The sequence below is a fragment of the Salmo salar genome, chromosome 01, assembly GCF_965601325.2.
Source record: "Salmo salar chromosome 01, fSalSal1, whole genome shotgun sequence".
Lineage (NCBI taxonomy): Eukaryota > Metazoa > Chordata > Actinopteri > Salmoniformes > Salmonidae > Salmo > Salmo salar.
The window spans coordinates 154355091-154381752 of NC_138291.1; the positions used below are offsets into that span (position 1 = coordinate 154355091).

The 26662-nt window shown below is 43.1% G+C and overlaps 1 protein-coding gene across 5 annotated transcripts in view; it reads right to left on the reverse strand.

The window, feature by feature from the left end:
- Positions 1 to 147: 147 nt before the first annotated feature.
- Positions 148 to 26662, reverse strand: part of LOC106566514 (ankyrin-1) — a 123951-nt gene continuing 97436 nt past the window's right edge. For 4 of the 5 annotated variants that reach the window (XM_014134721.3, XM_082955379.1, XM_082955378.1 and 1 more), the window contains 16 exons: positions 24100 to 24254; positions 23688 to 23899; positions 22576 to 22780; positions 22218 to 22314; positions 21716 to 21944; positions 21422 to 21550; positions 20241 to 20360; positions 19465 to 19549; positions 18458 to 18526; positions 18225 to 18356; positions 17773 to 17928; positions 13933 to 14569; positions 13534 to 13690; positions 13070 to 13156; positions 12798 to 12889; positions 148 to 12388 (listed from right to left, as the gene is read on the reverse strand). In XM_014134721.3, the coding sequence (XP_013990196.1) occupies positions 12821 to 12889; positions 13070 to 13156; positions 13534 to 13690; positions 13933 to 14569; positions 17773 to 17928; positions 18225 to 18356; positions 18458 to 18526; positions 19465 to 19549; positions 20241 to 20360; positions 21422 to 21550; positions 21716 to 21944; positions 22218 to 22314; positions 22576 to 22780; positions 23688 to 23899; positions 24100 to 24254 (2539 nt within the window). In that variant the 3' untranslated portion in view covers positions 148 to 12388; positions 12798 to 12820. Of the gene's footprint in view, positions 12389 to 12797; positions 12890 to 13069; positions 13157 to 13533; positions 13691 to 13932; positions 14570 to 15345; positions 17557 to 17772; positions 17929 to 18224; positions 18357 to 18457; positions 18527 to 19464; positions 19550 to 20240; positions 20361 to 21421; positions 21551 to 21715; positions 21945 to 22217; positions 22315 to 22575; positions 22781 to 23687; positions 23900 to 24099; positions 24255 to 26662 lie in introns of those variants that run through there. The other variant, XM_082955381.1, reaches the window with a different exon arrangement.

The window sequence follows — 26662 nt, forward strand, 5'->3', positions numbered from 1 at the left end:
AAAATGTCACTTGAACCTTTTGTTTAATAAATCCTCAATTTATTTCAGTCTGCGTCTATGGTTTTCACAGGACTTGTATTTTTTAACAACATGGGATATTTTTGAAAGTCGCATACTCTTATTATATTTAATAGTAACACGAAAGGATAGTTGAAAGTATGTTTGTCTTTTATTAGTTCCTCTGGAGAAAAATAATTCTGCAAAATGTAGCCCTAGTTTTACAATCAACAACGTATTACACGAATACAACTTAACAAAGAACCAGACAAAGAACAAGCCTGAGAATGGTATGCTTACAAAATGCTACTGGAGAAGACTGAAACATATCATTCAAATGCTTCATCTTTAAGACAGGATAATGACTAACAATTAATAAATAATATTAAATCAATAGAGGAGAGATTGTATGTACATTTTTTCCCTTCCTGAGCGATTAGAATTATGACTGCACATAATAATGCAGCACTTCAATAATGCAGTCGTCATTCATTTCAGTATGCTGTGATGTTTCCAAAAAGACCGTTTAAACATGAGTCACGCTTTCATTGTCATCCTCAAGGCTCCAGATCCAGCAGATCCATCAAATGGCTAAATGTCCATTTCAAATTGAGCATCCTCCCCTGCAAAAACAAGATGAAAGCAAAAACATGATGAAAATACTCATCACAAATGACACAAAATCTCATACACACACACACTCACACCTACCCTTAGACTCTTACCTGCACTCTTGTCCGCTGGGGGATTGTGGTTGTTGGGGATCTGTTTGGGGTGGGCTGTGTCATTCGTAGTGTTGTTTGAGAGGGGGTTAGTTACCCCTGGAATATCAGGAAGACAGAGAGGGGTGCGTGTCAGAGGGGAGGCTTGACACTACAGGAGGAACTTCCGGTCGTAGATGATTTGTGTACCTGGGTGGGTTTGGTGGAGGTCGATCGACAGTGAGAGAGATCACAAACAGGGTTCTGTGTTTCACGTCATGGCAGCAGTGTACCTGTGAATGTGTTACTGACCCACATTGGATCTCTGTCAGGCTTCAACAACCAGTCACCATTTATCTGTTCAGCATGTGGCCAGATGAGTTAAGTGCCAACATTCCCACAACCTGCTAATGAAAGGGGATTGGTTAGAGACCATGCTCTGAGCTATATTCTTTATATCTGTTGTCTTTCACCTTGAAATAGTGCCTTAAACAGGATACAGAAACTTGTAATTGTTCACAGAGAAAGGTTTTAGCACTTTGAGTGTTTGTTTGGTAGCCAAGTGCTTGACAGTAAGCCAACATATTTCCATAGTGTGTCAATGGCAGTGGAAGGAAATATATAAATAGGATAGAAGTTTAGAGTAATAAACAAGGTGCTAATTAAGCATACTGTCACAGGGGTCGTGAAATGGAGACCAAGATTGCTTCATCTGTGGATCTGTTGGGTTGGTATGCCAATTGGAGTGGGTCTAGGGGTCATACTAAAGAGTGTTCCTCCTGGTGTTGTAGAATACTCTTGATGTAAGGGGTGCGTAACCGGTGGCAGGGAAGTCAGACGCAGGAGAGCAGAACTAGGTAATAGCCGAAGCAGTTTAATAGCAAAAACCAACGGCTTAAAAAGTAACAGGACATGGGTACAAAACCCGTCGCGCACCAGTCAAAATGTGCACAAGCACTTACAATAAACAATCTCACACAAAGACATGGGGGGAACAGAGGGTTAAATACACAACAAGTAATTGAGGGAATTGAAACCAGGTGTGAGGATAAACAAGACAAAACACATGGAAAATTAAAAGTGGATCGATGATGGCTAGAAGACCGGTGACGCCAACCGCCGAGCGCCGCCTGAACAATGAGAGGACCCGACTTCGGCGGAAGTCGTGACACTTTGTATTCTTGATGGTGACACTGTGGGTGATAGGGATTCCCCAACTAGTAGTCTGACTCCCAGTACCTGAAGACATCCTTCAAACGATGAAGACAAACTACTAAACAGCTGTAAACCATGCACTTCGTAAACAAGATCAAACGTAGGCCTATAGCTGCTGACGGCGAGAAAAATGTGCATCTAAATGTCACCGTTTTTCTTGACATTCAATTGTTCATGATCTGTCGTAACTGCTTGCCCTCCACGTGCATCCAATACACAAACAGCAAGTGGCGCTCCTCAAAACAACACTGCCAGGAGTGCCAGCTTTGATTGGCTGAAATACTGGAGATGTCATTCATGTTTAAACCAAAGAAGGGAGAGGTTACAGCAAGTTGTAGTTTTATTTAATCCTCTAACTGTCACACCCTGATCTGTTTCACCTGTCCTTGTTATTGTCTCCACCCCCTCCAGGTGTCACTTGTTTTCCCCAGTGTATTTATCCCTGTGTTTCCTGTCTCTCTGTGCCAGTTCATCTTGTATGTTCCAAGTCAACCAATTTTTTCCCGTTCTCCTAACTTTGCTATTCTCCTTTTTCTAGTCCTCCCGGTTTTCTAGTCCTCCTGTTTCTTGGCTCTGTACCCGCCTGCTTGACCATTCTGCCTGCCTTGACCTCGAGCCTGTCTGCCACTCTGTACCTCCTGGACTCTGAACTGGTTTTGACCTTTTGCCTGTCCAGGACCATTCTCTTGCCTACTCCTTTTTTGGATCATTAAACATCTTAGACTCCAACCACCTGGCTCCCGTGTCTGGGTCTTGCCTTGTGTCATGATACTAACACCCATGTAGAGGAATATAAAATAGCCTAAATAACTATGTAAACTGGAAAAATGAAGATAACAATATCCCTGTGAGAGTATATGTATAGCCTATGTGGGCTATACATAGTCTTTGAAACAAGAATAAGATCCACTCTCTGCCTGAAATGTTTTGCACCAATGTAATTACCTTTATACCAGTGGAGGCCATCCTTTTCAGTGAATTTCATTTAAAAAAATTGTACATTTAAAAAGTTATCCTTTTTAGATAAAACTATCCTAAATATAATCACTTCACCCAATAATTGATTAAAACACACTATTTTGCAATGAAGGTCTACAGTAGCCTCAACAGCACTCTGTTAGGTAGCACCCTGGTGTAGCCAGAGGACAGCTAGCTTCCGTCCTCCTCTGGGTACATTGACTTCAATACAAAACCTAGGAGGCTCATGGTTCTCACCCACTTCCGTAGACATAATTAACACAGTAATTATAACAACTTCCAGAGGACATCTCCAGCCTATTAGAGCTCCTGCAGCACGAACTGACATGTTGTCCACCCAATCAATGGATCAGAGAACGAATCTAGTACTGAAAGCATAAGCTACCGCTAGCTAGCACTGCAGTGCATAACATGTGGTGAGTAGTTAACTGAAAGAGAGAGAAAGACAATAGTTAAGCAGTTCTGGACAAATGAATTTCTTCCATAATGAAGGAGAAGCAAGCAAGAGAGAGATGCGAGAGACTCCATCATGTTTTTCACTTACTTAGCTAGCAAATGCGGCTAGCTAGTTTAGCCTACTCAAACACCCTGCTCAAATAGAGGGATACTATGTTAGCTAGCTGGCTATGACTATCCAACACAACACTGGAACTTTTCTAAGTCAAGGTAAGCTTTTGGTTTGACCAATTTATTGCCACCGGGGCCCGCCGGTGTAAGTGCTAAACTGCTTACTGACTGTACACTGTAACGTTACTGCATGATTGTAGCGGATTTACTAACTCGTTAGTTCTATTAGCTATGTTGACTATGACTTTACTTTAGATAATATGGTGACAACGATGTAGGCTGTGTGTACCGGTTATAATATGGTTTGGCTTGGAAAGTTTGTTTCGCCTGGTCACATACAGCTGATGTGTTGTGCATTGAAGTCCACAAATGAAAGGAAAAGGTGAGAGGAGGAGAGTGCATAGATGTGAGAAGAAATACAACGTGGCTGCTATGAAAGTGTACTGTGTTTACGTGTGATCAGGGGTGTATTTATTCCACCGATTCTGTTGAAAAACGTTTCTTAAACGGAAGTAAATGGAACAAAACATACCTGAAATTGTCCAATAAAAACTCTTGTTTGCAACTGTTGGACTAATGATTACAGCCTATATCAGCTAGATGCAGGCAAGAGTGTGCAAAGCGGTATTGAATGTGTCACTGTCTGTGCATGTGTCACTGTTTGTCACCTCAAATCTTTCTCTCGACCGGTGTGCACCTACGTTGTAAACTTTCATTCATAGGCTAGGTTGTAGCAACCTCATGATGGGTATAAGGAAAATTAGAGTATCATGTAGTAGCCTAAACCTATCACTGTTACATTGAATTGGGTGAATGGAAAATGAATGACAGTCATCCAATATGCTGTAAAAGAAATACGACCATGCTCATGAAAAAAAGAATTGTCCTCCCTCATCTTAAACGGCACCGACTGCCACTGCTTTATACTGTACACATGCCCATAGAGTTACATTTCCAAACGTACATCAATTTACATTTGATTCTCAAACACATCAAAGTGTGTAAGACAACACATTAGTTATGTTCACATCTTTCTTTATTAATTTCTGTAAATGGTTGGAGCTGATGTACATGGTAAATGATCTACACCAGGGCTCATCAACTAGGATTCAGCCGCGGGCCAATTTTTTTCTTGAACGGATGGTCAAGGGGCCAGAACATATTAAAAGATCATTTGTAGACTGCAAATTGACCGCAAGAAACCCAAACAGATATAACATTTGACTAAAACATAATAATTTCAAACCTTACTTACATTTGTATATGATCACATCTACACTACCAGTAAAACGTTTGGACACACCTACTCATTCCAGGGTTTTTCTTTATTTTTACTATTATTCTACAATGTAGAAAATAGTACAAATAAAGAAAAACCCTTGAACGAGTAGGTGTCCAAACGTTGTTCTGGTACTGTATCTCTATTATGCGTGGGAATACTTGGGAACACATTTCCAAAATTAAAATCACTTGGAGCTGATTTGCTGGTGTTTTTACACTTTTATGTCCAAACAAAAAAATTAAACGTGTCTGAGCTCAGAAAAATGTGTGTGTGTGTGTGTGTGTGTGTGTGTGTGGGGGGGGGGGGGCAAATAAAATCACCCGCAGGCCACAAGTTGGGGAACACTGATCTATACGTATCTTGTCAGAATGAATCTGATTGAAACAAAGGTTTGTATACATATTCATGTTTGTTTTTCCCGCTCTCCATGACAATAAAAAAGAAAAGTAAACAAGTTGAAATACCCACAAAGCCTCTACAGTCCCCATGATGTGGGCATTTGCCTATAGTCTAGTTAATATGCTTAAAAGAACACCTATAACAACTCTATAAGGGTGCATAGCATTCTAATTCAATATATTTTGTAATATATTTTCATAAAAACATTTTCTGTGCATGTGCGCAGTTGCATTCCTTAGTAGAGAGTAATATGATATTGCGTTAATATTGTCATGTATCCATTCTAAAGGAGTATAGGTGATCTCTATTCTTTGCAACAGTTAACAGTTAACCCTCCCATCAACCTCTTGAACACAGCAAGCACACCACACACACACACACACACACACACACACACACACACACACACACACACACAAACACGCACAGGTGGAGTCTACAGTTCTCACAGTGTAAAGGGTTGTGGACCGGCTCAGTTTGATCTTGGAAATTAAAAAATCCAAAACCTCTAAGCCAACACACAGTTACCCTTAATCTGAGACTCATCCATTTTAAATCCATTTCAGACTGTGGTCTCTATATTTCATCCATATCCGGTCTCAGTGTCTTGTTGTTGTGGAAAATCTGATTGATACATTAATTGACTTATCCATTGCTGATTGAGAGTTTCACTTGTATTCATCATCAGCCTATTCAGACCCAAAGCAGCAACATAAGTCAATCATCTCCACTGCTGTTTAAACAGAAAAATGACCTGGAGAGTGGAGGCTCACCTGTAACCCATGACATCTCACACACACACACACACACACACACACACACACACACACACACACACACACACACACACACACACACACACACACACACACACACACACACACACACACACACACACACAGAGCTAGGATCCTGCTAGAACTGAAACCTGAGTTGAATAAGAGTGAACGATAAGTTATATGTGATAAATCTGGCATAACAGATGAGGTTTTAATGTGCACTGATTGGCAGGTAATATGTGTCTGTGATGTGTTACTAATCTATTCACTCAGTCATTCATGTGACACAAAAAAGGAACTGTACTATGAAGCAAAGATCAATTATATAAATAATGATAGTAAAATGCTTTGGAGCACCTTAAATGAAATTTTGGGCAAAATTGCGAACTCGACAACATCATTCATTGAATCAGATGGCTCATGCATCACAAAAGCCACTGATATCGCCAACTACTTTAATGACTTTTTCATTGGCAAGATTAGCAAACTTAAGCCTGACATGCCAACAACAAATTCTGAACCTATACATCCATGCATAACTGACAAAATTATGAAAGACAAGCGTTGTAATTTTGAATTCCGTAAAGTGAATGTGGAAGAGGTGAAAACATTATTGTCGTCTATCAACAATGACAAGCCACCTGGGTCTGACAAAATTGGATGGACAATGACTGAGGATGATAGTGGACGACATTGCTACTCCTATTTGCCATCTCTTCAATCTATGCCAACAGGAAAGTGAAGCAAAAGTAATTCCGCTACCCAAGAATAGCAAAGCACCCTTTACCGGCTCAAATAGCCGACCAATCAGCCTGTTACCAACCCTTAGTAAACTTTGCGAAAAAAATAGTGTTTGACCAGATACAATGCTATTTCACAGTAACAACAGATTTTCAGCATGCTTATAGAGAAGGGCATAAGGGCATTCAAAATGTACGACACTTACACAAATGTCGCTATCAACAAGGCAGGTCCTACAGGCTCCAGTTTTGTCGCACCTGGACTACTGTCCAGTCATGTGGTCAGGTGTCACAAAGAGGGACATGCCACCAGAGGCAGAACAGACTATGGGAGGCACACAGTACTACATAGAGTCAGTCCTACATGAAACTCTATTCTACAAGTAACTCGTGCATGCAGTAAAATCTGATTAAAAAAAAGAAAACTGGAACAGCAGGGACTGTGAAGAGACACACACACAGGCACATGTACACATTGATTTTGTGTTGTAGATATGTGGTAGTACAGTAGTGGTCTGAGGGCACACACTTCATCTGTTGAGAAATATGTTGTGAAATGTCATGTAATAATTTGAATTGTATATAAATGCCTTCATTTTGCTGGACCCCAGGAAGAGTAGCTACCTTGGCAGCAGCTAATGGGGATCCATTATAAATACAAATACCAAATTCAGTGTCTTTTTTTACTCCAGCTACAGTGGTTATGATACATATTCTATTTTTCTCAGCAAATGAGTGCTACCCCGAGCGATTCATTCCCAAGATGCAATGGATGAAGTTAGCATATCCTGGATAATATCTGCTACGTTAAGTGCTGGACCAAACCATTTTCTGATTCAGAGGGGTTGGGTTAAATGGGGAAGACACATTTCAGTTGAATGCATTCAGTTGTACAACTGACTTGGTATCCCCCTTTCCCCCCATACAACCATTATGTAGTCTGTGATACCTCTTTACGACACCAGGTGGGAGTGCCACCACACTAATACATCAACATCAATGCAACTCAGGAGATACGTTGTTGAATGACATTGGTGAATACATTGAAAGGATCACATTTGTGAGGGGAAAACCATTTGCATACAGTCTTGGATTGTACCTTTTGTATACAAGCAAGAGAGAGAAATGCTTTTAATGCTACCATAATGTGTAGATACAGAACACCCACCCAACCACCATACACATACTGTATATACAGTACCAGTCAAAAATGTGGACACACCTACTCATTCAAGGGTTTTTCTTTATTTTTTAATTTCTCTTTATTGTTGTGTTGTGATAAGATAGGGGTGGTATACAGAAGATAGCCCTATTTGGTAAAAGACCAAGTCCATATTATGGCAAGAACAGCTCAAATAAGCAAAGAGAAACGTCAGTCCATCGTTACTTTAAGACATGAAGGTCAGTCAATATGGAGAATTTCAAGAACTTCAAGTGCAGTCGCAAAAATCATCAAGCGCTATGATGAAACTGGCTCTCATGAGGACCGCCACAGGAAAAGAAGACCCAGAGTTACTTCTGCTGCAGAGGATAAGTTCATTAGAGTTACCAGCCTCAGAAATTGCAGCCCAAATAAATGCTTCACAGAGTTCAAGTAACAGACACATCTCAACATCAACTGTTCAGAGGAGACTGCGTGAATCAGGCCTTCATGGTCAAATTGCTGCAAAGAAACCACTACTAAAGAACACCAATAAGAAGAAGAGACTTGCTTGGGCCAAGAAACATGAGCAATGGACATTACACCGGTGGACCTTTGGTCTGATTAGTCTAAATTTGAGATTTTTGGTTCCAACCGCTGTGTTTTTGTTAGACGCAGAGTAGGTTAACGGATGATCTCCGCGTGTGTAGTTCCCACCAGGAAGCATGGAGGAGGAGGTGTGATGTTGCTTTGCTGGTGACACTGTCTGATTACCGTTAGTGGGACTATCCATTTTTTTTGTTGAACAGGACAATGACCCAGCACACCTCCAGTCTGTGTAAGGGCGATTTGACCAAGAAGGAGAGGGATGGAGTGCTGCATCAGATTACCTGGCCTCCACAATCAGCTGAACTCAACCCAATTGAGATGGTTTGGGTTGAGTTGGACCACAGTGTGAAGGAAAAGCAGCCAACAAGTGCTCAGCATATGTGGGAACGCCTTCAAGATTGTTGGAAAAGCATTCCAGGTGAAGCAGGTTGAGAGAATGCCAAGAGTGTGCAAAGCTTTCATCAAGGCAAAGGGTGGCTACTTTGAAGAATGTAAAATGTAAAATATATTTTTATTTGTTGAACACTTTTGGTTACTACATGATTCCATATGTGATATTTCATAGTTTTGATGTCTTCACTATTATTCTACAATGTAAAAACTAGTACAAATAAAGAAAAATCCTTGAATGAGTAGGCGTGTTCAACATTTTGACTGGTTCTATATGTATACATACATACATACATACATACATACATACATACATACATACATACATACCATACCCACCTATATATACATATACATATACACACACACATATATATATACACATATACACACACACAAACACATATATATATATACACACACACACACAATACTGTATCTACAGTTGAAGTCAGAAGTTTATATACACCTTAGCCAACTACATTTCAACTCAGTTTTTCACAATTCCTGACATTTAATCCTATCAAAATACGCTGTCTTAGGTCAGTTAGGATCACCACTTTATTTTAAGAATGTGAAATGTCAGAATATTAGTAGAGAGGATGATTTATTTCAGCTTTTATTTCTATCATCACATTCTCAGTGGGTAAGAAGTTTACATACATTCAATTAGTATTTGGTAGCGTTGCCTTTACATTTTTTTACTTGGGTCAAACGTTTCGGGTAGCCTTCCACAAGCTTCCCACAATAAGTTGGGTGAATTTTGGCCCATTCCTCCTGACCTAGCTGGTGTAACTGAGTTAGGTGTGTAGGCCTCCTTGCTCGCACACACTTTTTTAGTTCTGCCCACACATTTTCTATAAGATTGAGGTCAGGGCTTTGTGATGGCCACTCCAATACCTTGACTTTGTTGTACTTAGGCCATTTTGCCACAACTTTGGAAGTATGCTTGGGTTCATTGTCCATTTGGAAGACCCATTTGCGGCCAAGCTTTAACTTCCTGACTGATGTCTTGAGATGTTGCTTCAACGTATCCACATAATCTTCCTCCCTCATGATGCCATTTATTTTGTGAAGTGCACCAGTCCCACATGCAGCAAAGCACCCCGACAACATGATGCTGCCACCCCCGTGCTTCACGGTTGGGATGGTGTTCTTCGGCTTGCAAGCCTCCCCTTTTTTCCTCCAAACATAACGATGATCATTATGGCCAAACAGTTCTATTTTTGTTTCATCAGACCAGAGGACATTTCTCCAAAAAGTTTGATCTTTGTCCCCATGTGCAGTTGCAAACTGTAGTCTGGCTTTTTTATGGTGGTTTTGGAGCAGTGGCTTCTTCCTTGCTGAGCGGCCTATCAGGTTATGTTGATATAGGACTGGTTTTACTGTGGATAAAGATACTTTGTACCTGTTTCCTCCAGCATCTTCACAAGGTCCTTTGCTGTTGTTCTGGGATTGATTTGCACTTTTCGCACCAAAGTACGTTCATCTCTAGGAGACAGAACGCGTCTCCTTCCTGAGCGGAATTCTGGCTGCGTGGTCCCATGGCGTTTATACTTGCGTACTATTGTTTGTACAAATGAACATGGTACCTTCAGATGTTTGGAAATTGCTCCCAAGGATGAACCAAATCTTGTCTGATTTCTTTTGATTTTCCCATGATGTCAAGCAAAGAGGCGCTGAGTTTGAAGGTAGGCCTTGAAATACATCCACAGGTACACCTCCAATTGACTCAAATGACGTCAATTAGCCTATCAGAAGCTTCTATAGCCATGACATAATTTTCTGGAATTTTCCAAGCTGTTTAAAGGCACAGTCAACTTAGTGTATGTACACTTCTGGCCCACTGGAATTGTGATACAGTGAATTATAAGTGAAATAATCTTCAAGAAATTTGTGGAGAGGTTGAAAAAAAAGTTAATGGATTCCAACCTAAGTGTATGTAAACTTCTGACTTCAACTGTATATATCCCTCTGTGTTCTCCTCGTCGGATATTATTGCTGTGGCAGACGCCAAAGTACATCATCTGAGCCTGACCTGGCTTCTCATAACAACTAGGGCACAATAGATCAATTACTGTATGTGCATGTGTGTATTAGTGCATGTGCGAGTGTGTATAATGGTTATGTGTGTGTTTGTATGTATGCATGTATGAGGTGTGTGTAAGTTCACAGTACAAGGTACATGGGCTCAGGGGTCAGTGTTAAGTTGGGCGGTCACAGTGCTATCTGTCAGTATGTCCTTACTTGATTAGCTACGCTAGTCTCTAGTATCTCATCTAAACTTCCACATATACCTCCATCTCGTTCCCATAAATATGATTATACACACTGTTCATTATGCCCCTATCTTCTTCACCCCCTAAAACCAAAAGCACAATCTAATGTGAACCATAAAAGAACGAAGCCATGAGGTGCTACAGCCAAAGCAAACAGAGAGGATGAGAGAAAAGAGAGAGAGAGAGAGCAAAGGAGGAAGCTGATAGGCTAGAGACATAAGTTGGAGCTACAGGAGTTGATGGAGAGGAGTGTGGTGTCAACATATCGGAGAGGAGGGTGGTATGAGGGGAAGGGCACATCATGCTACAGTAAATCAGGGATGTGTTGGGTAAAAATCTTAGAGTCCACTGGCTGCCACACAATGCTATCAATCAACTAACCATATCTGAAGAAAAAAACCTTTGTCTGAGTATAACAGAGGGAGAAAGTGATTCCCTATCAAAGTTAGATAAAATGGAACTGGGGTTGACAGCACTAAAGAAACACAAGAAGCGCATTCACAAAGGAAAGACGGCACACGCACACAGACGCTCACGAGCAGGGGAGAACAGTGGCTTTCTCATTCCCACACTGAGCACGCCGTGACATCACAGGAGCACCGACCAACCAGGACAAGGCTCAGTGCCAAGCCTGAAGCGAGAGAACACGTGCAGTAAAGGTACACACACAGACACACATCCACAAAGCATAGAGCATATATCACATAGCATAACAGGGAAATAGGGTCCAAGTGAATGAAGCATTGGTAGGCTCAGCATTGGCTTCGCTGTATCGTACCAATCAGTTGTGGGAAAAAATACTTGCTTTTTTGGCTGTAGTGTTAGCAGACTCAACTTGCTTACACAACCACTCCCTTTTGGGGGGGAAAAGTATCCTTAAACTCACCCCTGACCCAGTCCTGGGTTGGCCGTGTACCTTGTACCCCTTCAGTTTGTAGATAATGACAGTTCAAAGGTCATGCACCATCAGTGAATCATGCGGTTACAGTTGACAGGAAGCACTTTTTTGTTGCATTTTTTGGGGGTTGGATTTTCTCATGTTTTTCATAGAAAAAAAATCATGCTCTACTCTAGTTTAGTATCTTTTTCTTTAAAAAAATGTTACAAAACTACAAGTAGATCTCTGTCTATTTTCCTCTTGCTGTGGAACTCCAGGGTCGTTCTGCAGATGATTTTGTGTTTGTATTTGTTGTTTGCAGATCTTAGTCTTTCTATCAGTCTTCGTTCCCTCTTCTCTCCTCTCAATCCTTTCCTCATTTCCCTCTGTCACCTGGCTTTGTGTTTGTGGAGGATAGTTTGGCAGTGGATGTCCTAGGGGACAGAAAAGAAAACTGAATTCAGTAAAAAGGGAATTGTTTTTAACTACTACAATCTCATCACATTTAAAGAGATGGGCAGAGGTATCCAGAAAAGACGATGAAATAACAAGTAACTGATTAAATGAAAAATGAACAACACCTAAAGATAACAAGTGATGTATTTTCATTCAGAAGTGGTGGAATATTATGTACACATACATGCTCTATTGAGAGCTGTCGGACAAAGATTCTTTAATCTTTCACTTTGTAACATTATTTCAAAGGATTAGTGTGCAGGGGTTGTCATTTACATTAGCCAGTTTAACTTCAACCCTCTCTGGTTGACCAGGGTCTGATAGACACTTCTAAAAGCATCTATCCAAGCACTGGAATATTTACACGAGAGCTTGTGTGTTCCGTACCTTGAGGACTGGGTATGTGTGTTTCAGTGTTTAACTCTCCGCAGACTGGTGCGCTTCACTGACTGAGCACCCTTCCTCACATCCACCCCCACCTACAGTACAGCAAGGAGGGAGGGAGCAGGGTAGGAGAAAACACTCAGAGGAGTTAACACTGATCTATGTGATGTGTATTTGCAAGCATGCGTGTTTCTGTATGTATGTTTGTATGTGTCTATTTGTGAGTGTGTGAGTCTATTTGTTGGAAATAGTTGTGCAGAAGAAGACAAACCAACATTTCTAGTGACGACTTTTCCATGTTCATCCACAAACTCCTCCTCAGCCAGAAACTCAACAGCATAGTCCTCTTTATCAACATGAATCTGTGTCAAAACATCAGGATATAACACATTAAATTACCAAATGACATTAGGACACAGGTTTACAAACCATGCAACACAACTTTATCCCATTAACCCAATTTCAGGTGATGTTGTAGCATAACATCATAGACATGTTGATGGTTGGAATTTTGATGATTGAAACCAAATTAAAAGATTGTCCTATCTATCGCAGGCATGGACAGGAAGTCCCTCCTCCAGGCACAGGAAGCAGCAGGTGGTCAGTCGGCGTGACAACCTGACCTGGCCCCGCCTCCGCTCCTGCTCCCAGGCCCGCCTCCTGATGAAAGAAGCCCAGCCCCTTGTCAAAGGGCTGCGTGCCAAACAGTTGCCTGCACAGCATGCCCCATGTCACACACCGGCGTCAAGATAGCCTCCTGGGCTTCGCGTGACCCTGGTAACATCATCAGCGTCTCCACACTCTGCCGGGGCATCCTGGGTGTCTGCAACCCTGCCCAGCCATGCAGGGAGTCCTTTTCGGGTAGGTATGGCTGGAATGCACTGCCTCCCACCACCCTGAGAGAGAGGGGGAGACAGGGACAGAGAGATGGAGTGGACAGAGGAGCAGAGAGTCAGAGTGACAGAGACAGAGGTGCGAGTAGGAAAGAGAAGACAGACAGACAAAATACACAAAAAAAGAATGCCATAAGGTATTCATGGAATTGAGTATTGAGTATGGATTCAGTACAGACATAGAGTATAAGGTTGAGAGCAGGACTGTCTGACTAGACCAGTCTGAACCCCTGACTGAGTCTCACCTGTTGTCTCCGTTGTGCTCCATGGTTCGGCTCAGTCCTGACATCTCACACAGCTGGGCGTAGACCTGCTGTCCTGAAACAACAGAAAGCCCTTCCTCTGAACTCTGCCCTACTCCTCCTCCTCCTCCAGTCACACTGCTGCCCGCCACTGATGCTGCTACCTCCACCCTCCTGCCCTCCGACCTCTGACCTCCCAGCTGGCCATTCAGGTTGACCTTTGGCACCGCACCGCTGGCCCTCACCCTGTCCCTGTCTGCCGGCTCCTGCCGCGCCTCCTCTACCTCCCCTTCCTCTTCCTCTTCCTCCTCCAGCTCCATGATGGAGCAACTGGCCCCGCTTGCCCCACTGCTGGGGCGCCCCAGGCTGAAGGGAAGGGACAGGGTGGCCCCCTCTGAGTCGTCAGCCCGGCTGCTACCATCCAGGGATGAGTCCTCCACTGTGACCAGGGAGGGGCTGACCCCCGAGGGCCACACCTGCACGTCAGACATTTCCATCAGGATGTCTTCTTCGGTGGTGGCGATTGGGGCACACTCCAGGCTGGAGACCTCCTGCCAGTAGGGCTCAGCACCCAGCGGAGAGGGCAGGCTGTACTGCAAGGAGGCCGGGGAGAGCAGCTCCTCCTGCACCAGCCCGTAACCTGGGAGGGAGGCGAGATAAAGAGAGAGGGAGACTAACACCACGCAGGCACAGGGATGGGGGAGTTAGGGGAGGGGAGAGGAGGATTAGACAGGGATGTGGGAGTAGTGGGACTGTTTCTCTGCCCTATAGGAAACAGTGGGGCTCAGTCCTGTGTCATAATATGCTGGGTAAGAGAAAGTGACTAGATTTGTTTTCACTACTTCCAGTTCTAAGGAGGCACACACACTCACTGGCACCTTCTTGGAATCAGTAGTAGTGAAAAAATTGTCTCACATTCCATGAAAAACGGTGATTTTGCAGACCACTGATCTAGTGATATGTCAGTGGTTCTAATGGAGGCTGCATGGAAGGAAGCAGTTATACAGTATTGTGACATGTGACAGGATTTTCACCCTGAGAGCAGCAGGTGTTCTATAGGGAATACAGGCTTAGACATGGAGTCTTATTTATTGTCTGTCCATTGTCTATGGGAAAGGGGTGAAGTGGTAGAAGGTTTTCTTAATAAGTAAGAATGTGGAGTGGCAGTTGAAACTGTCATCCAAGATATTAAGAGAGAGCAGGTGAGTGGGGTGTTTGGGGTAAGTTGGGTTGGCACGATAATCAATACTACCAAATTATCACGATACGCATGTTCAATGATACCTGTAATATTGAATTTAATTGTGTCCATGTTTATCGCAATATAATTGTTCTCAATTAGTTATTGGCAACAACATTTAGATTTAAACACATCCACCTTCATGATAGGCTCCAATGTCTATTATCGTGATAAAAACATTTTATTGTGATACTATAATCATTGAGATACAAATTCCATTATCGTTCCAAACCTAATCACAAGTGAGAGGGTCAGGAAGCTGCTGGGAAAATGACAAGTTACTTGCACTCACCTTCACACACACATATGCACAAGTGCACACACACACAGGCACACATACAAATACGTCTGTCTGTCTGTCTGTCTGTCTGTCTGTCTCTGTCTGTCTGTCTGTCTGTCTGTCTGTCTGTCTGTCTGTCTGTCTGTCTGTCTGTCTGTCTGTCTGTCTGTCTGTCTGTCTGTCTGTCTGTCTGTCTGTCTGTCTGTCTGTCTGTCTGTCTGTCTGTCTGCCTGCCTGCCTGCCTGCCTGCCTGTCTGTCCATCTTAAAAGGCTTTCAGTGTGACTTCTTTGTATATTTACATCTTGACAGTCTGTGTTCTAGGTGGTAATGAGTATGATTTAATGTGGTACTAAGGTGGAGAAGGAACTGAAGTGTTCATGGGCACTGGACTAATGAATGAAGTCTGGCTTTATTTCTTTCAGAGTGGTGATGCCTATGGAGAATAGTTTAACTGTAAAAGTGTGTTAGTGTATGTGAGTGTGCATGTGTGTTTCTGCGATGCTATAGTGATGATGCACTACAGAGACAGTAGAGGTGAGGATGAAGAGGGGTAGAGGTGTTCTGAATAAAACGGATGTTGAAGAAATGAGTTGGAATGGCGATGGTTTATCTGGGTTAGTCCTTACTGTACCTCCCAATTTAAAGACAAAAGTGTAAAAATAACATTACAACATATAGTGAAGCACAACAACTCCACATAGATTGTCAATGTACAAACCCACAAATAAAATGCACAGCACTGTCCACCTATGAACAACACACACATGAACATACAGAGACACATGAAAACACACACACGGTTCACAGGTCACTGTACTCAGGAACACACACACCCAGGCCCACACACTCCTCCACACCATCGAACCCATTAGCTGGCACATAACATTCTAACAATGTATCTGTAACATTACGACAACATTGTCTTAATGACAAAGCTGTCATGTCACAGCTACATTATTTTTTAGAACATTATGTGCTTTTCGGTCAACTTTGGGTTACAGCCTAGCATTAAACCAACACCATAGAATTCACAGAAACCCCACTGAGATTTAAGGAGTTAATACAGCATTTAAAACAAGTTCGACAAAAAGCAGAGAAACAAGAAAAAGTAAAATACACATAAGGAAATAGTCATAGAGAAAGCATGCCATGCAAATACACAGTTCTTATTCCAAAACAGCAAATGTTTATTTTGATAGCAAGAACTTTATTTTGATACCCCTTCACCCCACCCCACATCAACACTGACCTTCCCAGACCTATAGAAACACACCTTTCCCTGATGCGAGCCACAGCGAGAGGTACAGTGAGTCAGGCAGCATGCACATGCATAGACACAGAGCTACATCGAGAGAGGAGGACAGCGTCCCCGCTTGACTGAACACGTGAGCACGGGAAAATCAGATGACAGGAGAGAGGAGAGGCCCAGAGGTCAATATGAGGTCAGAGGTCGGAGAGGAAGAGCTTTGAGGAGGAGGAAGAGGAGGGTGGCTGGGCGGCAGATATGACATGTCACAGACACAGAGAGAAAAACAGACAGATTTAGGAGAGACAGAGGGGAGTAACAAAGGAACAAGGTATGGAGGCCCAGAGCATACAAACTGTGTGCAAACTGTGTACTAGTGCCACTTACTGTTCACCCCCCCCCCCCCACACACACGCATATCCAACTCATCCATATACTAGACTAAAACATAAACACACAGAGGTTAAATGTATATTTTAGTCTTTCCTAATTAACTCAATGTGTAGAACTTTCATTTCAAATGACATATGTCTTCAAGTTGTGTTTATTTGAGGTTTTATCCTCACATCTCCTATGACGTCATGTGAGAACCATTATGTTCCGGCATAAAGCATGAGGTGTCAGAACAGTGAAACTGGAATGACGGCTGTCACCAAAATGCAATAAGGAAATGCTCACATTACATGCTCACACATCACTGGGTTATGGTGGAAATCGCACCCTTCCTCAGACGTGACTCAAAATCCTTTGAGAATCATCAGAAGAAATCAACCATGCAGCCCACTTACCCCTTCTGAAAAATGGGTGCCTAATAACTCGTGGCTTGTAGACTACAGGTGGACGACCTGTGTCCGTGATCTCTTGTGGAGCAACAGAGATAAGGTTCAATCTGTGTTACCAAGATACACTTGGGAAGAGTGTTGGTCTTCTCATTGATCTTGTTTTCACCATTGACATTACTAGGGGCAAGTATGGTCTATTCATACTACTGATCACATTGGTGGAATGTGTGTGTGTGTGAGCGCAACTGTATGTGTATGTGTGGGTATGCACATCTCTGTGCATGCGTCTCTTACCATTGATAACACTGGGGGAGAGCAGGGTGGAGTCGCGGTCGGCCAGTCTGCAGGCCCCCTCCTCTGAGGCCCCGGCCTCTGCCTGTGGCTGGCCCTCCACTGAACTCACAATGTCTGAACGGTCAATGTTTTTGAGAGCCCCATACACACTCTCCACTGACAGAGGGAAAGAGGAAGGAAAGGAGAGAGAGAGGGCAGAAAATAGGGAAAGGAATGAAGAGAGTTGTGCTGGGGGACTGTAGTAAGACACAGACAGACAGACAGACAGACAGACAGACAGACAGACAGACAGACAGACAGACAGACAGACAGACAGACAGACAGACAGACAGACAGACAGACAGACAGACAGACAGACAGACAGACAGACAGACAGACAGACAGACAGACAGACAGACAGACAGACAGACAGACAGACAGACAGACAGACAGACAGACAGACAGAGACTCACTCTTGGCCCTCTTGCCCTCCCGGCCGGCCCACAGATTTAGCAAGGCTGAACTCTGGTCCAGGAGGGAGTTAGGATTCTCCACCCTGATTCTGTTAATGTCATCCACACCAAAATGCAGCTCCCGCGCCAACTCTGAGAGAATAAATAATTAGGTAAATCAAATACGTATGTAAGTTTATCTTACCAAATATAGTAGACTGTATACAGTATCACCCATGTAGAGGAGCACTGACCTGCCCAGCTCAAGCCCAGCTGTTCAGATATGAGGGAGATCTTGAGCTCTGTCCTCTCCATGGCATTCACTGTAAAAAAAGACAACTTCAGAAACAGAACAGTCTCAGAGCTAAATATACTTTACAAGCACAACTGTGTCTGACTCAGAACATCTACTGCAAATGAATTACTCAATCCCGACTTTACAACTGAACACTGTATACTGCATAAACAGTATAGAACAACAACTAACATTTTTACACAATTTTCCATGTTACTCATTAAAGGAGACCAAACGAACCACCAAAATACCCAATATATCAAACCCATTAAAATCAGTTGCTTTTAAAAAAGATAATAGCAAACTTACCTTGACACATTACCCACAGAGTATAGTGTTTTTGCCCATACGATCCATGTGTGTTAGCAGACTATAGGCAGGGTAGGTTAGAGGTAGGTAGAGTATTGGAGGCATTCATTCAGACACCAGTCCATTCTGTTAGCGTAACATAACCATGAGGAACTGAGGTGCAAGGTAGCAGTGCTGTGTTTCACCATGTAACCAATGAGCACTCCTTCCTTTCTCTGCTCATCTACCATGGGCCAATCAGAGGGTTCCTCTGTCTGGCTCCACTGTGAGGACCCTCCCATTCCCAGCGCTAAGCTAAATGCTAAATATCCGCCATGCTAACAGGACTCGCAGTGGAGCGACCAGCACCAGCGGCATGCAAACCATAACAGGTCATTCAGTACTAATGTTACCAGAACTCTGGAAGGGTTATAGTTTTCCATGGAGCTGTTTGGATGTGTAGGTATTAGCTAATCTTTGGCACATAATCAATATAGCGCCCTCATCACACTGCTGTGTATTATGGGGCATAGTAGTGCAGTGCATCCAAGGCTCATGCGTGCACGAATTAGAGAGAGTAGTAGACTGGGAAGCAGGGGAGAAGGGGTGCAACATTCAGGCCCTGTCTCCTCCTGTATAGTGGGGAGAGGGCTTCTGGACAGGCATGGTATGACTTACCGAGACCGGGCTCGTTCAGCACGCTGTAGCGCTCCCTCAGGGCCAGCGGGGTCAGAGTTCGCCTGCGCTCCTCACTCCCCACAACCTGGATCACACACAAGGGACACAGTCACAAAGCACACACACATCAGTGACTAGATATGGCTACTATCTCTGAAATACTAGCAACTTCTCCCAAGGTTGCCTAATGATATGTTTGAATGTGCTTTCTTGTATCTATGCTGCTTTTGTGACTATTACTTTGTACTGTACTATCTTAGTGGAAATAAAACTGATTTTGAGATTTAAAAAAATGCTTAAAATAGCACTGGGTTGATAGCAGGACATCTAAATATTTGGTTCATCTTTGCTTTTAAACCGCCAATCAACAGACTGACTAGTCTCTTTAGATACGGTATCTCTTAAAGTCTGTATTTCAGGTCTTTATTTCAGGTCTTTTTTAAGCCTTCAAAGCTCAACTGATCATTCATCAGCTGAGGAAGGTGCAGACAGAGCTCCCTAAGAGGTACTGCAACATCTTTTGTTACGACTGAGAACCAATCAATCAACAGCAACATTAAAGCAAAAAAACACCCCATTCAAAATGTCAATTCAATTAATGACTGTAATGATATCTGCTAATGTAGAACGGAAATAAGATATTTTTGTATTGGCAAGGTTAAGAGGGGTTGTGAGTGTGTAATGTTGGTAGTGGAGTGTGGTTTAGAAGGGTTCAAAGGGTTCAAAGGGGTTGCATATGAGTAGTTTAGTGGGTGTATGAGAGACTGTGTGTGTACCTTGACACAGGGTGGCATGGTGATGTTGAGGTTACACAGCACATGCTGGGAGTCTTCATACTTGGTAGACTTCCGCAGGAAAGAAAGGAACCCAGAGGCCTCCTTATTGCTGTCTCTAACCTGATAGATACACAGAGACAGAGACAGAGAGAGAGAGAGAGAGAAAGAGAGAGAGAGAGAGACAGAGAGAGAGCGAGACAGAGACAGAGAGCGAGAGTGAGAGAGAAGCAGGAAAACCAGAAGAGGTGGATTCGAGGAGGAGAGACAAGAGAGAGTGACAGAGGTAAGAGGAGCAGATATGAAGGATAAAGAAGAGGATGGGCAAGAGGATAGGGTGAAAAATAATGAAAAAAGAGAGGGGGAAGAAGAACAGAGCAAAGGTGGGAATTAGACAACCTGCAGTGTAGTGGGTCTGTCAAGCAGAAACACAGGGGGGAAGGGATGGAAGCAGTCCATAGGCAGGCGAGAGAGAGAGATTTACCTGCTCATTTACCTGGGCGTCTGTCAGATCAGACAGTAACAGAGACCGTGAGAGAGAGAAAGAGAGACAGTGAGACAGACATACAGACAGGCAGGCAAGAAGGTGAAAGAGCTAAAGGACGTGCACACAGTTACAGCTAGGGAGAGAGTCGGTAGGTACACCACAGTGGAGAATACACCACAACACACTCAAAGCCACACAGACAGATTTATTGGTATACAAACATATGGCCGCACACGCAGACACATACCATAGACACACAAACAGAGAGGAACACAGACAGCCACACAGATAGAGGGACAGGGTGTATGTGATAGAAAAGTGTTGGTTGGAACTCAACACAGTTAAACAAGGAGAGAAAGATAGATTTGAAACAGCTGGAGAGATGGAGTGATAGAGATGGGAGAAGGTACACAATGATTGTAATAAACGTATAAAAAGATAAAGAAATAGATGGACGGGACAGATGTACACACAGACATGTAGATTGGATCAAAAGACCGACTGACTGTCGACCGACCAACTGCTGATTCAACACAAAACCTGTCTGACTAACATGTTAAATGCATAAACAGACAGTTTGACAGACTGACATGTCCTGGAAGGAATAAAACAGACTGACTGACAGATGGACATTTCAATTAAATTGACTGGATCACAATTCCTATGGGAAAACATAGAGAACAAGTGGGAGACGGACCTTGACCGAGACAGGCAGTCTGTTGTCTCTGAAGGCTTGGAAGCTGAAGCTACGTGGCTGCTGAGTGGCCTTCCTCACAGGCACCAGGTTCCCAGAGCACTCCAGGTGCAGCGGCATGCCCTCCATCACCTTAGGGGGGCGATGGAGAGTCAGGGGAGATAAATCCTCCATTGCCTTCAATGGATTATTTACACAAATGTCTGAGTTATGTGAACATCTTTAAATACAGTAGAATCTACTGACACACACACTAAAACCCTTTCCCCTGACCCCTGATCCTTGCCCCTTGCTGACCTCTATATCCCTGCTCCGTGCCACCTCGCTGAAGTTCTCGTGCAGCTCCAGGGTTTTGTCCATCTTGTCGTCGGTCATGCAGTAGCAGCGTAGGCGGCCCTCGCGCGCCTCGTTCATTTTTGCAAATATCACAAACTTTGCCATGTAGGGCACTGCCATCAGCTCCCGGTACAGCAGGTTGGCGAAGGTCACTGCCTCGGCCGTGCGAGGGCAGTCTGCCAGCCAGAACCTGGGCAGAGGATGAGAGGAGAGATGACGCACAGAAAAGGGTGAGGGATAGTCGTTAGAGAGAGTGTGTGTTGTGTTAAAGAGTACAGGTAATGGAAAGTCAGGTGTTCCATATCGTCAGTGGATGGAACTCAATATGGTTTGGCACAGGATGAGGTTACATCTGGCTATATGCATTGGGTAAATAGTATAAGGGTATTCTGCTTCATACATTTTGTATAACCTCTATAGGAGAGAGCATGGCTGACTGTTGTGAGTGTGAATTAGGACACACCTTGCGGAGACATTGGTGGTGAAGTTGGCGCAGTTGTTGGTGTACATCAGCTTGGTGGTGCCAGTGATATCCTCCCATTGGGCAGGTGCTGTTCCACCTGGGAGACAAAGGACTGTTTCATCTCTCTCTTTTTATACACCTCCACTTACTCATTCCCTCTCTTTCCCCTCAGAGACCTGCTATTGTTCCCGTACCGCTTTCATAAAACTGACTGGCTTGGCTCGTGATGCTTTTTGTTGGTCAGCACTAGTTCTCTCGCCTTCACCCCTGTCCTAACACTCACTTATGTTGGCAATGAATGCTTTTGGCCATGAATCAGTTGTTAAGGGTATAAAGTAAACTCCACACTGGACCGTACCAATGACACTGCAGAGGAGGCGCAGGCTGGTGGTGTCCCCCTCCCCAGCGTCACGTGGACTCTCCCTCCAAGAAGGGGGCAGTGGGATACGTAATCCGATTGGCCGGTGGAACTTGCGTCGTCGTGGCTCTACCGTGACCACTGGACTGAAGGTCGCTTGGTTACCAAGCTGTTGAGTCAGCAGCTCATCTGGGATTGGCTGAGCCTGAAGAGGGAGAGGAAAGAAGGGAGAGGAGAAAGAGTGAGAGAAAAGAGAAAGGGATAAAGGAGAAAGGACAGGTGATGCATTAAAATGGGAGACAAAAATAGGAATAAATATAACAAAATTAGTTGCGAACTTTCTGTCTCACATTACTCGCCCTCCGGAGCACAGTGAACAAACTATTATTAAGACAAACTCACACATATTCAGACAACATAATACATAGTCCTACCATAGTCCTACTCTTTTCTCTAACCAATGGACAAAAAGTGCACACAATCATACTCACACATAAAACCAAGTAACATGCACATTTGAATATCAGTTCATCATCTTTGTCAGCATAGCAGGATTTAGCTCAGGGAACTGAAGTGTGAAGAAAGGCTGGATAAAGAAAAAAGAAAAAGACAACATTCATACATGCAAAAATGCTATATGACAAATACAGTGTACAAACAATTAAGCGATATGGGACACAGATTCAGCAAGAAATAAAAGAACAAACTGTGGTCATGGAAAAATAAACGAAACCAGCTTCAGTATTTGGAGGTAGTCAGCATTCCTGAGTGCCAGTTTCTATGTGTATATGCCATAGTCAGTTTGATGCATTAGCCAGCTCCATTGTTGCTGTGGTGCCAACCTTGCTTGTTTGGCAGGGCAGACAGCACTGATTGAGTAAGCTAAACAGAGCAGCTACCTGCCAAGATGTCCCATTCAATCAAACTTGATTGAATACAGTCCTGGGACAGCTCTTTGTAAGAGCAGGGCAGAAAGCATTATTCACTCCTGCATGAAAACCTGCATTTCCATAAAGTCCTCTTTAAAAAGACAGAACCCAGAGGAGGGATGTTCGGTGTGTGAAACTGCTGGTCTCTCCCCTCCTCTTTATCTTCCTCATCCTCTTCCTCACCTGCAGCCCCAGCCGAACTCTCTTGGTGACTGCTGTCTCAGGGAAGATGGCCTGGACATGAGGGACCAGGTTACTGGTCAGCTGACCTCCCTCTGGGCCAATCAGGTCGCTCTCCTGCTGGACGCGGGACACCACAGCGAAGTAGAGGGGGAAGTCAGTGGAGATGATTCGGCGGATTCTCTTCTTCTCCAACTCCTCGTGACTCTCCAGGTCTGAGGGAGGGGTGGCAGAGAGAGAGGCATATGGATTAGGTATGTTTTTGTGTGTATAACATTGTTGTTCAAATGATATACTGTAGACTACTTAAATGTGTGGTACATGTGAATAGTCTGTCCTTAGATAGACAGGATAGTGCATGAAGATACAGCTGGCTCTGCTGTAGGGGGATGACATTTATCATTGTTACACTGACCTTCATCCATGCCATTCAAAATGGTCTCCAGCACCTCGTCGCCATAGCGATTGCGATGCTCCTTCCAGACAGAGCCGTTCTCACTGCGCAGAACCACCAGCTCCCGGTCCCCTCGACCCAGAGCAGCAAAGTGGGGAATCTCCACTATCACTGGCCTATAGAGACATTACCACTCTACATTAACATACTATTATTATATTATTCAGGGCTTGACATTAACTTTTTTTGCCACTTGTAGGACTGATTTTGTACTTGTCCAAATGCTCAAGTCACTTGGTCTGTAACACCATTTTTACATCATTGTATGATGCAAGGAACCACTTTACAAAATAAAATGCATTACTACCTTTTTTACCATAGAGAATCAGGCAAAAATGTAGGCTACACTCCGCCTATTGGCTTCTTTGCATATTCAAGCCTGTCTCAAAATACAACACTGCCCCTTTAAGGCTCTCCTGGAGGATGGTTGGCCACCCTTGATAGCCTATAAAATTACATTTACAATCAAATATGACCCGTTTCAGGAAGCTAGTCATATGTCGAACGTCACTACTTCACAGGAGAGGCATTTGAACGTTTTTTTGCCAGAAATCCCTTCATGTGTCTAAACCTGTTGGGGGTAGGGGGCAGTATTTACACGGCCGGATAAAAAACGTACCCGATTTAATCTGGTTATTACTACTGCCCAGAAATTAGAATATGCATATAATTATTGGCTTTGGATAGAAAACACCCTAAAGTTTCTAAAACTGTTTGAATGGTGTCTGTGAGTATAACAGAACTCATATGGCAGGCAAAAACCTGAGAAGATTCCTTACAGGAAGTGCCCTCTCTGACCATTCCTTGAGCTTCTTGACTCTGTTTATTGAAGACTGAGGATCTTTGCTATAACGTGACACTTCCTACGGCTCCCATAGGCTCTCAGAAGGCGGGAAAAAGCTGAATGATGTAATTCCAGCCCCAGGCTGAAACACATTAGCGCTTTTGGCAAGTGCTCTATCAGAGGACAATGGGCTGAGGCGCGTGCACGAGTCGACCCCATGTTTTTATTTTCTATCGTCTTTGAACCTAAACACAGATTCCCGGTCGGAATATTATCGCTTTTTTTACGAGAAAAATGGCATAAAAATTGATTTTAAACAGCGGTTGACATGCTTCGAAGTACGGTAATGGAATATTTAGAATTTTTTGGTCACGAAATGCGTCGTGCGCGTCACCCTTCTTTACCATTCGGATAGTGTCTTGAACGCACGAACAAAACAGAGGATATTTGAACATAACTATGGATTATTTTGAACCAAACCAACATTTGTTATTGAAGTAGACGTCCTGGGAGTGCATTCTGATGAAGAACAGCAAAGGTAATAACATTTTTCTTATAGTAAATCTGATTTTGATGAGTGCTAAACTTGGTGGGTGTCTAAATAGCTAGCCCTGTGATGCCGGGCTATCTACTGAGAATATTGCAAAATGTGCTTTCACCGAAAAGCTATTTTAAAATCGGACATAGCGAGTGCATAGAGGAGTTCTGTATCTATAATTCTTAAAATAATTGTTATGTTTTTTGTGAACGTTTATCGTGAGTAATTTAGTAAATTCACTGGAAGTATGCTAGTTCTGAACGTCACATGCTAATGTAAAAAGCTGTTTTTTGATATAAATATGAACTTGATTGAACAAAACATGCATGTATTGTATAACATAATGTCCTAGGGTTTTCATCTGATGATGATCCTCAAAGGTTAGTGCTGCATTTAGCTGTGGTTTGGGTTTATGTGACATTATATGCTAGCTTGAAAAATGGGTGTCTGATTATTTCTGGCTGGGTACTCTGCTGACATAATCTAATGTTTTGCTTTCGTTGTAAAGCCTTTTTGAAATCGGACAGTGTGGTTAGATTAACGAGAGTCTTGTCTTTAAAATGGTGTAAAATAGTCATATGTTTGAGAAATTGAAGTAATAGCATTTCTAAGGTATTTGAATAACGCGCCACGGGATACAACTGGCTGTTGAGTAGGTGGGACGATTTCGTCCCGCCGACCCTAGAGAGGTTAATAACAAACGTGTATGCCATCTGTAAATACAAATAAAATTGTTAAATTACGAGCCTAGTTGTTTTAGCCACGGAAAAAGATAGGAACCTCCTACCTAGCCATGATTGGCTGAGAAAATGGATGGGCTGGACATGCTGAGAGATGAGATCGGATTGGTCTTCCATGTAGCATGCTGCTGTTTATAACATGAGCTGCATAGTATGTGTTGATAATCCTTTCTACAGCAGCTTTTCTGAAAGATATAAAGTTAGCCATGAAGAACACAGAGACGGTCATGTGAAGAACAACATGACCTGCACCAAAGTCAGATTGGGATATAGGCCAAGGACTAGATCAAGTGTATTTTTACATGGAGTTTTTCCATATTGTTAGCTACTACTTTCACCAATTTTAGTCTTGACATCTTTGGTTGTTTACTGCACTACCTTACCCACTCTGTTTACCACATGGCCTCACATGTGAATACTTAAAGAGATGGGTGGGGCTAAGGCTTAACAGGGTGTGAACGA